This window comes from Hypomesus transpacificus, unplaced genomic scaffold (genome assembly GCF_021917145.1).
Source record: "Hypomesus transpacificus isolate Combined female unplaced genomic scaffold, fHypTra1 scaffold_55, whole genome shotgun sequence".
Classification (NCBI taxonomy): domain Eukaryota; kingdom Metazoa; phylum Chordata; class Actinopteri; order Osmeriformes; family Osmeridae; genus Hypomesus; species Hypomesus transpacificus.
In genome coordinates this window covers 313589-325868 of record NW_025814032.1, presented here as the reverse complement: position 1 = coordinate 325868, position 12280 = coordinate 313589, and the positions used below count along the sequence as shown (strand labels likewise).

The following is a 12280-nucleotide window of genomic DNA, read 5'->3' as shown; positions in this document are numbered from 1 at the left end:
ACTTAACAAGGCCTTTCCCTTACTGTACCAAAAAAGCAATGAAACAATCAGAAATATAATTTAATAATATAAATATAGCTGCAAGCACCAATGAGGGGGGTGTTAATAATGATAATAATACAAAACAAACACAATAGGTTTCCTCCTATCAGAGGAATCCTAATTAGTTATGTCATGAAGTATTGTAGCTCTGTTGCATTTATCATGTTCAGTGTTTGTGTATAACTGTCATTCTTTCTTTGAACAGGTTGAACAGTTTGTCTCTGAATCGTTTTTGAAACTCTTGGATGACACCTTGATGGATCTGCTGGAGGTTGTTTTTAAGTATATTTCCAAAAAATTATAGAAATATTTTGAAACCCCATAACAACAGTACTAAACGGCTTTCTGGTTTATTTTCATTTAGCTGAACCCTAGTATCCACCTGGACTATAAGACCTTCAGTGATCCTCTGTACGTGGCCATATTCAAGATGCTAAGAGACACCCTCTACAATCTGAAAGGTAAGAACACATTGGGAGAACAGTCATTCTTTACAACTCTTTTTCACTGAAACCACCTGATACAGTATGAATCTACATATTAATAAAAGTAAATAAAAACATTTCAATCAAGTAGTAGGGCACCTCTTGTCCAAACAGTTAGTCAGAAGGTTGGAATTATCTGATAATTATTGGGTGCATTTCTATGTAAATGTATAAACTTCCTCATGCATAATCAAATTTGATCACTATTAGATACGGTATATCATACATTGTTTATCACCATATAAAACTGTCAATTTTAATCTACTGCCCTTCTGCTTGTTTGAAGGTCCAGAGTTAGCCTATCATCTCACAACTGACAAAGTAAATGCAAACTAATATTTAAAAAATATGAAGAATTTAACACATGAATAATTTAAAAACATTATCTGGGGCTAAAAGAAACACAATTGCTGCTGCTAATGGCAGGAAGAAAAGCTGGCAAAATTATCAGACTGTGAATGTGTAAGTTAACACTAGAACCGAAGAGCTTGCTTTTTCTACTAATAACACGATTAGGGGTCAAATTACCCCTGAGTCTTCAGACAGAGACAATTTTACTGCCACGTTATGATCTCTAGATGGCACTTCTTGCACGGCGCTAAAGGCGAGGTTGGAAAATAAACGTGCCTTCGTCAATCTGTCATTAATTTCTGTGTTGTTTGTGTTATGCTGATTACCCACAAAACACCAATGCTAAGGGACCATAGAGTTGGGAAGGGTGCCTCTCCACTCTGCATGTGATGCCCTCCTGCTAGCTTTGCAAGCTTTAAAGGGCCTGCTTGAGACGACACGTCTCCAGCAACTATTTGTGCTCTCCATTGTGTAGAGCTGCTTTAAGGTCATTCGTCATCACCCTGCTGGACCTATCTGCAGCATTTGATACGGTCAACCATCAGATTCTGCTCGCTGGACTATCTGAGATGGGCATCTCTGGCATTGCACGTCAGTGGATCACATCCTACCCTTCGGGAAGATCCTGCCAGGTCTCGTGGGGAAGCAAATTGTCAGCCCCCCGCCAGCTCTCTACTGGTGTCCCACAGGGCTCTGTCTTTGGACCCCTCCTCTTCTCCCTGTACACCACCTCACTTGGACCGATCATCACCTCCCATGGCTTCTACCACTGCTACGCTGACGACACGCAGCTGTACCCCCGACTGACCCAGGGACCTCAGCCAGAATTGAGGCCTGCCTTACAGACATCTCGGCTGGATGACCAAGCACCACCTCCAGCTGAACCTTGCCAAAACAAAACTTCTCATCATCCCGACCAAACTCTCCATCTCCCACGATCTCTCAATCACCCTTGGATCTGCAACGGTGACCCCCTCATCCTCTGCCAGGAACCTTGTGGTTACCATGGATGATGACGAGCTCTCCCTCACGGCCCACATTGCTGCGGTCTCCCGGTCGTGTGGATTCACCCTCCACAACATCCGGAAGATCAGGAGATACCTGTCTGAGCACTCCACCCAACTGCTAGTCCAAGCACTTGTCCTCTCCAAGTTGGACTACTGCAACTCGCTCCTTGCCGGTCTCCCAGCATGCGCAACACGCCCTCTCCAGAGGATTCAGAATGCAGCAGCCCGCCTGGTCTTCAATCTACCCAGACACTCCCATGTTACCCCGCTCGTCATCTCCCTCCACTGGCTTTCCATCACGGCCCATATCAGATTCAAGGAATAATGGAATAATCTCCCCACCTCCATCAGAGACACTGACTGTCTCTCCCCTTCAAGAAAAGGCTAAAGACGCACTTGTTCCAGGAGTACAATGGTACTTAAAAAACATTAGTTGGATCCAATGTTAGTTTATTTCCTCCATGAACACAATGAAACTTATTGAGGGACCTGTTGCACTTGTTGGTTAGTTTGAACCTGTTTACGGTATTTTCTTTTACTGCTACACATGCCATACATCATTGGAAAGCTACAATTCTTGTGCTTCCATTGATCACCATTTCAAGATCGAGTTACAATAGCAAGTACACTCAATGTCTTTGTGATATACAGTGCCCTCCAAAAGTATTGGAACAGTGAGGCGAATTCCTTTATTTTTGCTGTAGACTGAAAACATTTGGGCTTGACATCAAATAATGAACGTGAGACCAGAGATCAACGTTTCAGCTTTTATTTCCAGGTATTTACATCAGGATCTGATGCACAACTAAGAAAATATCACCTTTTTGTTCGAACCCACCCATTTGTCACGTGAGCAAAAGTATTGGAACATATGACTGACAGGTGTGTTTTGTTGCCCAGGTGTGTCCTATTACATACATTATTCAATCAATAAATACCACTGAATGTCTACACTCAGGTTCAGATTGGGTAAGATAGGTTTTGTCTATGCAGACTGTATTCAGAGGAACATGAAAACCGGAGCGCTGTCTTTGGGTGAAAAACAAGCAATTGTGAGTCTTAGAGAAGATGGAAAATCAATCAGAGCCATTGCAGAAACATTGGCCATAGCCAGTACAACCATTTGGAATGTCCTGAAGAAGAAGAAAACTACTGGTGTACTAAGTAACAGACGTCGAACAGGTAGACCAAGGAAAACATCAGCAGTTGATGACAGAAACATTGTGAGAGCTGTAAAGAAAGACCCTAAAACAACTGTTAGTGAGATCAGCAACAACCTCCAGATGGCAGGAGTGAAGGTATCACTATCTACTGTTCGCAGAAGACTTCATGAACAAAAGTACAAGGGCTACACCAGAAGATGCAAACCACTCATTAGCAAGAAGAATAGGAAGGCCAGGCTGGAATTTGCCAAAAAGTACAGAGATGAACCTCAAAAATTCTGGGACAAAGTTTTATGGACTGATGAGACAAAGATTAACTTTTACCAAAGTGATGGAAAGGCTAAAGTTTGGAGAAAGAAAGGAACTGCTCATGATCCCAAACACACAAGCTCATCTGTGAAACACGGTGGAGGTAATGTCATGGCTTGGGCTTGCATGGCTTCTTCTAGGAAGGGCTCATTAATCTTCATTGAGGATGTAACACATGATGGCAGCAGCAAAATGAACTCGGAAGTCTACAGAAACATTTTGTCTGCCAATTTAAGGAAAGATGCAACCAAACTGATTGGCAGAGCCTTCATCATGCAGCAAGATAACGACCCAAAACACACTGCCAAAACAACAAAGGAGTTCATCAGGGGCAAGAAATGGAAGGTATGAGACTGGCCAAGTCAATCTCCAGACTTAAACCCTATAGAGCATGCATTTTACCTGCTTAAGAGGAGACTGAAGGGAGGAACCCCACAAAACAAACAACAACTGAAAGAGGCTGCAGTAAAAGCCTGGGAAAGCATCAAAAAGGAAGAATGCAAAAGTTTGGTGACGTCAATGGGTCACAGACTTGCTGCAGTTATTGAAAGCAAAGGATTTGCAACTAAATATTAAGTCTTATTCACTTAAATATGTTTTAAGTATATCTGTTCCAATACTTTTGCTCACATGACAAATGGGTGGATTCAAACAAAATGTGATATTTTCTTAGTTGTGCATCAGATCCTGATGTAAATACCTGGAAATAAAAGCTGAAACGTTGATCTCTGGTCTCACGTTCATTATTTGATGTCAAGCCCAAATGTTTTCAGTCTACAGCAAAAATAAAGGAATTGGCCTCACTGTTCCAATACTTTTGGAGGGCACTGTACTACCTTTGTTGAAAAGCGTGAGGAAGAACTATTTACTTACCTAATACGGCTCACAGCTGTCCAGTTATGCAAAACATCCCAACAAAAATGGTCTGGTTACATTCTCAAAGGTTCAAACTATCTAATTATGTCAAATAGTTTGTCCAAAACAATTTATTACCTCCATACCAAGCCACAATCTTGTTGCATCATTCTGCTTTCGCCATTTCAATTGGGCAGTCAGTCACGCACTATCGCTCATTGAAGGAGTTCTGCTTCGAATATTTACGATCGGGATGGCCGCTAAACTCTGACCTTTCGATAGACACCTCGTTTGACCCAATAGGAGCTTCCATGTCCTGGCGATAGCCAACTCAACCTCATTGATCAACCCTGATCAAACGTAACTATGGCTAATGCTCTTTCCTCTCCGACTCTGATTTGTAAGAATGTAATCTTTGACTGTACAATTTCTGTCTTCCTTTAAAGGGCAAAACCGAGTTTACCTTGTCATAGTTGTGTATAGGGCTGTCCCCGACTAAGATTTTCTTTGGTCGACCAAAACTCGACACATTTTCTGAAACTCGACTAATCAAACTTAGAAACGCTTAAAAAAAAAAAAATAGCCTACTAATAATAAAACTTGTATCACTAGTCCTGTAACCAAATGCTGATGGTATTTAGTATCTCTTACAATGTACTACAAATTAAAAATATTGTTTGTTTAACATGCAAATCATCAGAGTGCGCTTATCACTGCCTGAACTTGCATCATGCAAACTTGCGTAGAAGCTGAGTGGGGAACGGTGCAACAGAGAAAGATGTTGTCTTGGCCGGAGAAGATAATATCATTCGATTTGGATGTGATTCTTATAATAGGCATGTTGATTTTTCAACCCAGCGCGTTAGCATGAGCGAAATACGGCTAGACCAACTTAAGTTTTTCAGGTGGTAGGCTACATCATATTCAACGTCGAACTATGAAAAATAAACCGTTGTTGGCAGTTTGCATTCAACGTTTTTCGAGTCACCCGGTACTTTAATGAAATGCTGCCATACCACATATTTCTTTGCCATTTCGACTAATAACACCGACAAAGTAGGCTATGGCAGAGTTTGTAGTTCTGCAGCCAATTGTGCTCGTGCCGTGTGCAAAATACCGAGCCAAAACAAAGCGCAGATTAATGAAAGAGAAAACAGTAACACCTTTTCTTTTAAATGATATATTTTTCGAGTTGGTTGATTTGTCTTAAATAATATAATCTACAATTTCTGTTGAACATTTCGTTAATTCAGCAATGATGACACAAGCGGGAATCAGATCTCACACTGCCACATGGCAGCTCGACTAAAAAAAATCTAAGTCGACCAAGAGCATATCGACAGCCCTAGTTGTGTAGGAGGTTAAATCATCAAATCAAATCAAATTTATTTGTATAGCCCTTTTTACACGCAAGCATGTCACAGAGGGCTTCACATGCGCCCATAGAACTGCCCCTCAACCAACCTAAACCCTCAAGGAAGACAAGGAAAAACTCCCAGAAAAACTCCCACCGGGAGAAAAAATGGAAGAAACCTTGGGAGGAGCAATTCAGAGAGGGATCCCCTCCTCCAGAGACGGTTGGTAAGAGAGAGGAGCAGAACACAAGCTAAACATAGTCATACAGTGTCAATGGGTTTTGAAACACCAAAATCCATTGTTCGGCTTTATAGACGTTGGATGGGACCGGGAAACTCGCTGTTGGCCGTCATGGAGACTGGATTCCGGGTGACGACCTGGTTCAGCGTTGGCAGACCGACGACCAAGCAGGTCCTGACAGCTCAAACCCCCCACACCACAGGGAATGTGTGGGGGGGGGACAGAGAGGAGAGCAGGGATTAGAGAATGCCAGGAGCAGCTAACAGTTACAGTCAAAATAGAATGAGATCCCCACCGGTCAAGTGTGGACTAGTGCAGCAATTTAACAGAGCAAAAAGGGTATTTGATGCAGCCCCACACACCAAAACAACGACAGCCCCCCTCAGTTGGAACATGAAATCTGTTCCAGGGGAAAGAACTCTAAAGTAGGTTATACTTATACGAATAAGGATGAAAACAGCCAGTCCCCCGTTGTCTCCAACTAGTAATAAAAACTATAACAGTAACAATATACAGCAACGGAACTATAATAATAATAATACTAACAATATACAGTAACAGGTTTACTTTATTTGTAACATCTAGCTGGGCAATGTGAACATAAGCTATAATTAAAATTTAAAAGTTACATGTGATACACACATAGGCAAGCACACATCCCAGGTTTACATAGAAAGTACACACATACTTCCCTTTAACAATCATAGAATTGACTAAACAAGAACGTTTTTAATCTAGTTTTAAATGTCGAGACAGTATCAGCTTCCTTAATTGAGATGGGTAATTTGTTCCAAAGAAGAGGTGCTCTATATGAGAACGCCCTACCTCCAGCAGTTTTTTTCTTAACTTTGGGTATTACCAGATAGCCGGCATTTTGAGATCTTAGAGACCTTGCGGGGCAATAGGGTGCAAGGAGACCGGAGAGGTACAGTGGTGCCAATCCATGCAGAGATTTGTAAGTTAGTAGTAGAACTTTGAAATCAGCTCTGGCTTGGATAGGGAGCCAGTGTAAAGAGATAAGAGTCGATGTTATATGATCAAACTTTCTAGTTTTAGTCAATAGTCTAGCAGCAGCATTTTGCACCCGCTGTAAGTTTTTTAGGTAGGTAATTGGGAGGCCAGAGAACAACACATTGCAGTAGTCCAATCGGGACGTAACAAAAGCATGTATTAGTTTTTCAGCATCATCCTTTGAGAGGAATTTTCGTATTTTGGCAATATTACGTAGATGGAAAAATGCTGTTCTGGTGATTTGCTTAATATGGTACTCAAATGAAAGGTCTGGGTCCATTGTGACTCCCAGATTTTTTACCAGCTGGCTTTGAGATACTTTGACGCCGTCTAAGTCTAAGGTTAGATGGGATAAATTATTTCGGTGTTTTTTCGGACCAAAAATTTGAACCTCGGTTTTATCCGAATTAAGAAGAAGGAAATTTGCAGTCATCCAAGTTTTCAACCCGGAAACACAGGTTTCCATAGCATGTGGAAATTCTCCCGGCTTTATAGACATGTATAGCTGAGTATCATCTGCATAGCAGTGAAAATCTACCCCAAAACTTCTAATTATGTTTCCTAAAGGCAACATATAGAGTGAAAATAACAGAGGGCCTAAAACTGAACCCTGTGGTACTCCGTATTTTACAATGGAGCTCCTGGATGAGCAACCATCATAGTGGACATATTGTGATCTATCAGATAGATACGATCTGAACCACTGAAGTGAAGTACCAGAAATCCCAACATAGTTCTCCATACGTTCCAGGAGAATCTCATGATCTACAGTGTCAAAAGCTGCACTTAGGTCTAGAAGAACAAGGACAGAGCTAAAGCCCGCGTCAGAGGCTAATAATAGATCATTGACTACCTTGGCTAATGCAGTTTCAGTGCTGTGGTGAAGACGAAATCCAGACTGGAGAGGTTCATAGAGCTGATTTGAGGAGAGGTGCTCAGTGAGCTGTTTTGCCACAGCTTTTTCCAAAATTTCGGAGAGAGATGGCAAATTTGAAATGGGCCTGTAATTGCTAAGACAACCTGGATCCAGGTTTGTTTTTTTAAGAAGGGGCTTGATAATAGCTTGTTTGAAATCGTCAGGGACTTGTCCAGTTACAAGAGATTCATTAATAATACTAAGCATGGGCGGTCCAATAATATGGAGAAGTTCCCTACAAAGTTTGGCAGGGAGGGGATCGAGAAGGCAGCTAGTGGGTTTCGAGGAATCTATCAGCTTGATGAATGCTTCCATAGAAATAGGGTTAAAGTGAGTGAGAGTCTCAACATGCAGAATGCTGGGTACAGAGGGAAAATCAGTGTTGATGGCCACTCCTCCAGGACTAGTCTGTAGTTTGTCCCTTATTGCATAGATTTTTTGGTCAAAGAAATCTAAGAAATCATTGGGAGAGAGATCTGAACTAACACAGAGTGTACTTTTCTTAGTGAGTTTTGCAACAGTATCAAATAGGAACTTAGTGTTGTGTTTGTTCTTACTAATCAACTTAGAGAAATATTCTGATCTGGACCTGATGAGGACTTGCTTGTACTCTATTTGGCTGTCCTTCCAGGCCAGGCGGAAAACCTCCAATTTAGTGGTACGCCACTTACGCTCTAATTTTCTAGTGGACCTCTTGAGAGTGCGGGTTTCCTCTGAATACCATGGAGCCAGTTTCTTGTCTATTCTTTTCCTTGGTTTGAGTGGAGCAACAGAATCTAGGGATTGCTGAAGAACCAAATTCAGATCCCTTGTTTTAGCATTTAATGATTTATTCGGGACATCAAGTGCTTCTAGTGCAGCGGGTAGAATACTAGCCAGTTCCAGAGCTGTATTTGGGGTTAAGCAGCGGCTAATAGAAATATTCTGGGTGCCTCCAAGGCTCTGGCAGAGATCCATTTTAAAGGTTACCAGGCAGTGGTCTGATAATATAGGATTGTGGGTATGAACAATGACATCACTAATCTTGATTCCCCGCGTGAGAACTAAATCCAATGTATGCGAGTGAAGATGGGTAGGTTTAGAAACCACCTGAGTGAGACCTGTGGAATCCATAAGAGCAGTAAAGGCCTTACTTAGAGGATCTTTTGGGTCATCGACATGAATGTTAAAATCACCCATAATTAAGATATTGTCAGTGTATGTCACAAGATCAGCACTAAAATCAGCAAATTCCTCAAGGAAGAGGGAGTATGGGCCAGGGGGCCGGTATAGAGTAACTATACAAAACGAAGGAGGGGGGGCAACAGTAGTAGAATTAGTCCTTTTTAAAGTAGTTGGTGGTTTCATACAAATTATCTCAAATGATTTAAAGGTATTGACAGATTTTAGGCTGAGGTTGAAGCTAGCTTTATATAACATAGCAACACCACCACCTTTCTTTGAAACACGAGGGATGTGTGAATACGCAAAATCAGGAGGCGAAGCTTCATTCAGGGGGAAATATTCATCAGGTTTTAGCCAGGTTTCGGTGAGACCAATCAGGTCCAGGCTGCAGTCAGACATCAGATCATTAATCAAAACGGCCTTTGTGGATAGAGATCTGATGTTTAGGAGCCCAACATTCCAGTATGGGTTTTTGGCAGCTTTAGACGTAGATAATACTATTGAAAAGGTGGCACTGTTATCAGGAAACTGAGTTGGAAGAGCAACGGGTGAGCAAGGCTGAATATATATTAAATTGGTATAATTCCTAATAATTGAGGGCCGGAATTTGGAAAAAGGGCGGGGGGCCGACACCGTCTCAATGGGAAAAACAACATCAGCAACCACCCTGGCTACACTACAAGCTGAGCTATCGGGGCCCCAACAGCTCACAGCATGCCTATCAACATACCTATCAGACTCTCTAAGAGACTGTAGCCCGGCTTGTTCTAGTGAGTGTCAGGTCTGCTTTAGAATAGCTTCAATATTCCTAGACAAAAGAAAAGCACCTCTCCAGCTAGGATGGAGCCCGTCACTTTTCAACAAGCCAGGTTTGGCCCAGAAACGAGACCAATTATCTACAAATCCTAAACCCTGTTCTGAGCAAAAGCGAGCCAACCAGCGGTTGAGAGAGACAAGCCTGCTGTAGATCTCGTCAGTCCCCCTAGCAGGTAGTGGGCCAGAGACTATTACTCGATGCCGACTCATCTTTTGAGCAAGGTCACATGCCCGAGCAATATTAACCTTCGTGACCTCTGACTGCCTCAGCCTAACATCATTGGTGCCGACATGAATGACAATATTCTCATACCTATCATCAGTGCGTGCGCCATGTGCCTTAGCTTGGGCATTTGCCTTAGCCCTAGTGCTAGCCAGCACCCTAAGATTAGCTTCTATGTCGGTAGCTCTGGCCCCAGGTACACAGTAAACTGTCGCTGGTCCCTCCAATCTAATGTTACGAGTGATGGAGTCACCGATCACTAACGTCTGCGGAGTCCCACTCCCACCATGCTGCAAAGGTGAAACCGGTGGGGCTAAACTTGAGTCCTCACTCACGCTAGGACTCCCTGTCTGTGATGTTGCGCCAGTCGCATCTAAAGTTACTAGCATACGTTCTTCCTCAAGCGACTGAACGCGACTCTCTAATAGAGTCAACTTTTCGAACAAAATGACACATGTAGGACAATGTGAGTGGGTGTGAGACATTATAATTAACTTACGTTAATAGTTTATGCCAGCCAAGATAATTCGTCAGAACGTTGAATTGGCTAGTTCAACAGGAACAGTAGCGTCGAGCTCCAAGGAAAAAAGCCGTGCCGAGTAAACCTATAATTGAGACAGTAGATGTATAGATTACATCGGTAACGACACAATAAATGAATAAATGAAGTAATATATAAAATATAGCAATAAACAAGACAAAAAAGTTTGGGAAAAGTTTGGAGCAGCTCAGGTGCAGCGCGGTAGGTCGTCAGACAGGAAACAGTTCCAAGATACAGTTTAGATATTGGCCAAACAACCAAAAACTAATTCCACTATGGTTTAAAGGAAGATGGGAAACTGAACAGTGTATTGGCATGAACCTCATAATGGCAATAAATATAATTATGGTTCTTTGACTCTATGGGTTAAATCAGAGCAAGAATGGTCAAAGTAAGGTTAGAATGAAATACGCATTTAATAACATTGCAAATGAATGAAATCAATTACAAGGCACTTTCCAAAAAGCTGCGATGAAAGTTGAGGTGTTTTTTAGGTATTTGTTGCAATGACATTGCGGGAGCAAGCGGAAGTTGCGATAAAAAGTAGCACATTTTCCTCTTAGTAATTTTTATTTAGTTATTGGTTGAAAAATAAGTAATTAACAAACTTTCATTAAAGAATAAAACTAGGGTGACCAGACGTCCTCTTTTACCCAAACATGTCCTCTTTTTGAGACCTAAAAAATGCGTCCGGCAAGGGTTCCAAAATTGACTGGGATTTTGCTTTGTCGGATATTTGTGTTTCTCTGGGTCTTTCACAGTTTATCAGTAAATTACCCCTTTAAGGTTATTTCACTCTAGCCTGGTCCTAACCAGACTCTCGGACATTTCATTTGAACAGAGAGTATTGGCTCGCTCTATTGACAAGTGTTGAGTTCCTTATAGGCGGGTACTCTGTTGAAGTTTAAAACTATTGGATCTGCCTAGAGCCACTCTGATCTGCCATAACCAATCGCTAACGTTCGCCTTAGCCAATTCTTTCACCACTACTGTAACAGAGCTAGCTGCCGTAGCTGGAAAATCAAACTGTTCCCTAACCCCGTGGGGAGGAGGGCCACAACATCATGGCCACCAACAAAACGCAGCAAAAATTGTTCTTGCTTCGGCTTTAGCTTATGGATATTCGGCAGCGTTGCCACAAATGTGGCTTCGCTCGCATCTTTCTCCGCCGCCATTACGGAACCACAACACCAATTAGCTCACAACATCAACGTAATCTGGGAGTCAGATGGCTGAGCGGTTAGGGAATCGGACTAGTAATCTGAAGGTTGCCAGATCGATTCCCGGCCATGCCAAATGACTGTCCTTGGGCAAGGCACTTCACCCTACTTGCCTCGGGGGGAATGTCCCTGTACTTACTGCAAGTCGCTCTGGATAAGAGCGTCTGCTAAATGACTAAATGTAATGTAATGTATGAATGTAATCGTTCTCAGCCACTCACTCTGTTCGCTGATTGGACAGGTAGAAAGTTAACCTGAGACATCTGATTTACGTACCTCATGCCCAGACGCAGTACAGAAGCAAAATCTAAATTGAGCGGAAGTACGTAGGAGGGCAGACCCAGGCTAATTTCACTCCTGCTTTCGGTTAAATAGCTGCCAGGTGCGAGTTCTGCCATTTTCTGTCCTGCATTCCAAGGCTGCGATTCTCTTTTCTATCAAAGTTTAATATATAGTGTATAAATATAATATATATAGTTTATACATATATATTAGGGGTCTGAATCTCTCATGAAAAAGACGATCGGATTCGTATCTCGATACATGGGCACGATACGATACAAGAAAAGATGCATGTTGAT

The 12280-nt window shown here is 42.1% G+C and overlaps 1 protein-coding gene across 4 annotated transcripts in view; it reads left to right on the top strand.

The window, feature by feature from the left end:
* The window catches only part of pi4kaa (phosphatidylinositol 4-kinase, catalytic, alpha a), a 227268-nt gene that overhangs the window by 66936 nt on the left and 148052 nt on the right, over positions 1–12280 (top strand). For all 4 annotated transcript variants that reach the window (XM_047017382.1, XM_047017383.1, XM_047017384.1 and 1 more), the window contains exons 9-10: positions 248–313; positions 407–503. In XM_047017382.1, coding sequence (XP_046873338.1) covers positions 248–313; positions 407–503 — 163 coding nt within the window. The remainder of the gene's footprint in view (positions 1–247; positions 314–406; positions 504–12280) is intronic.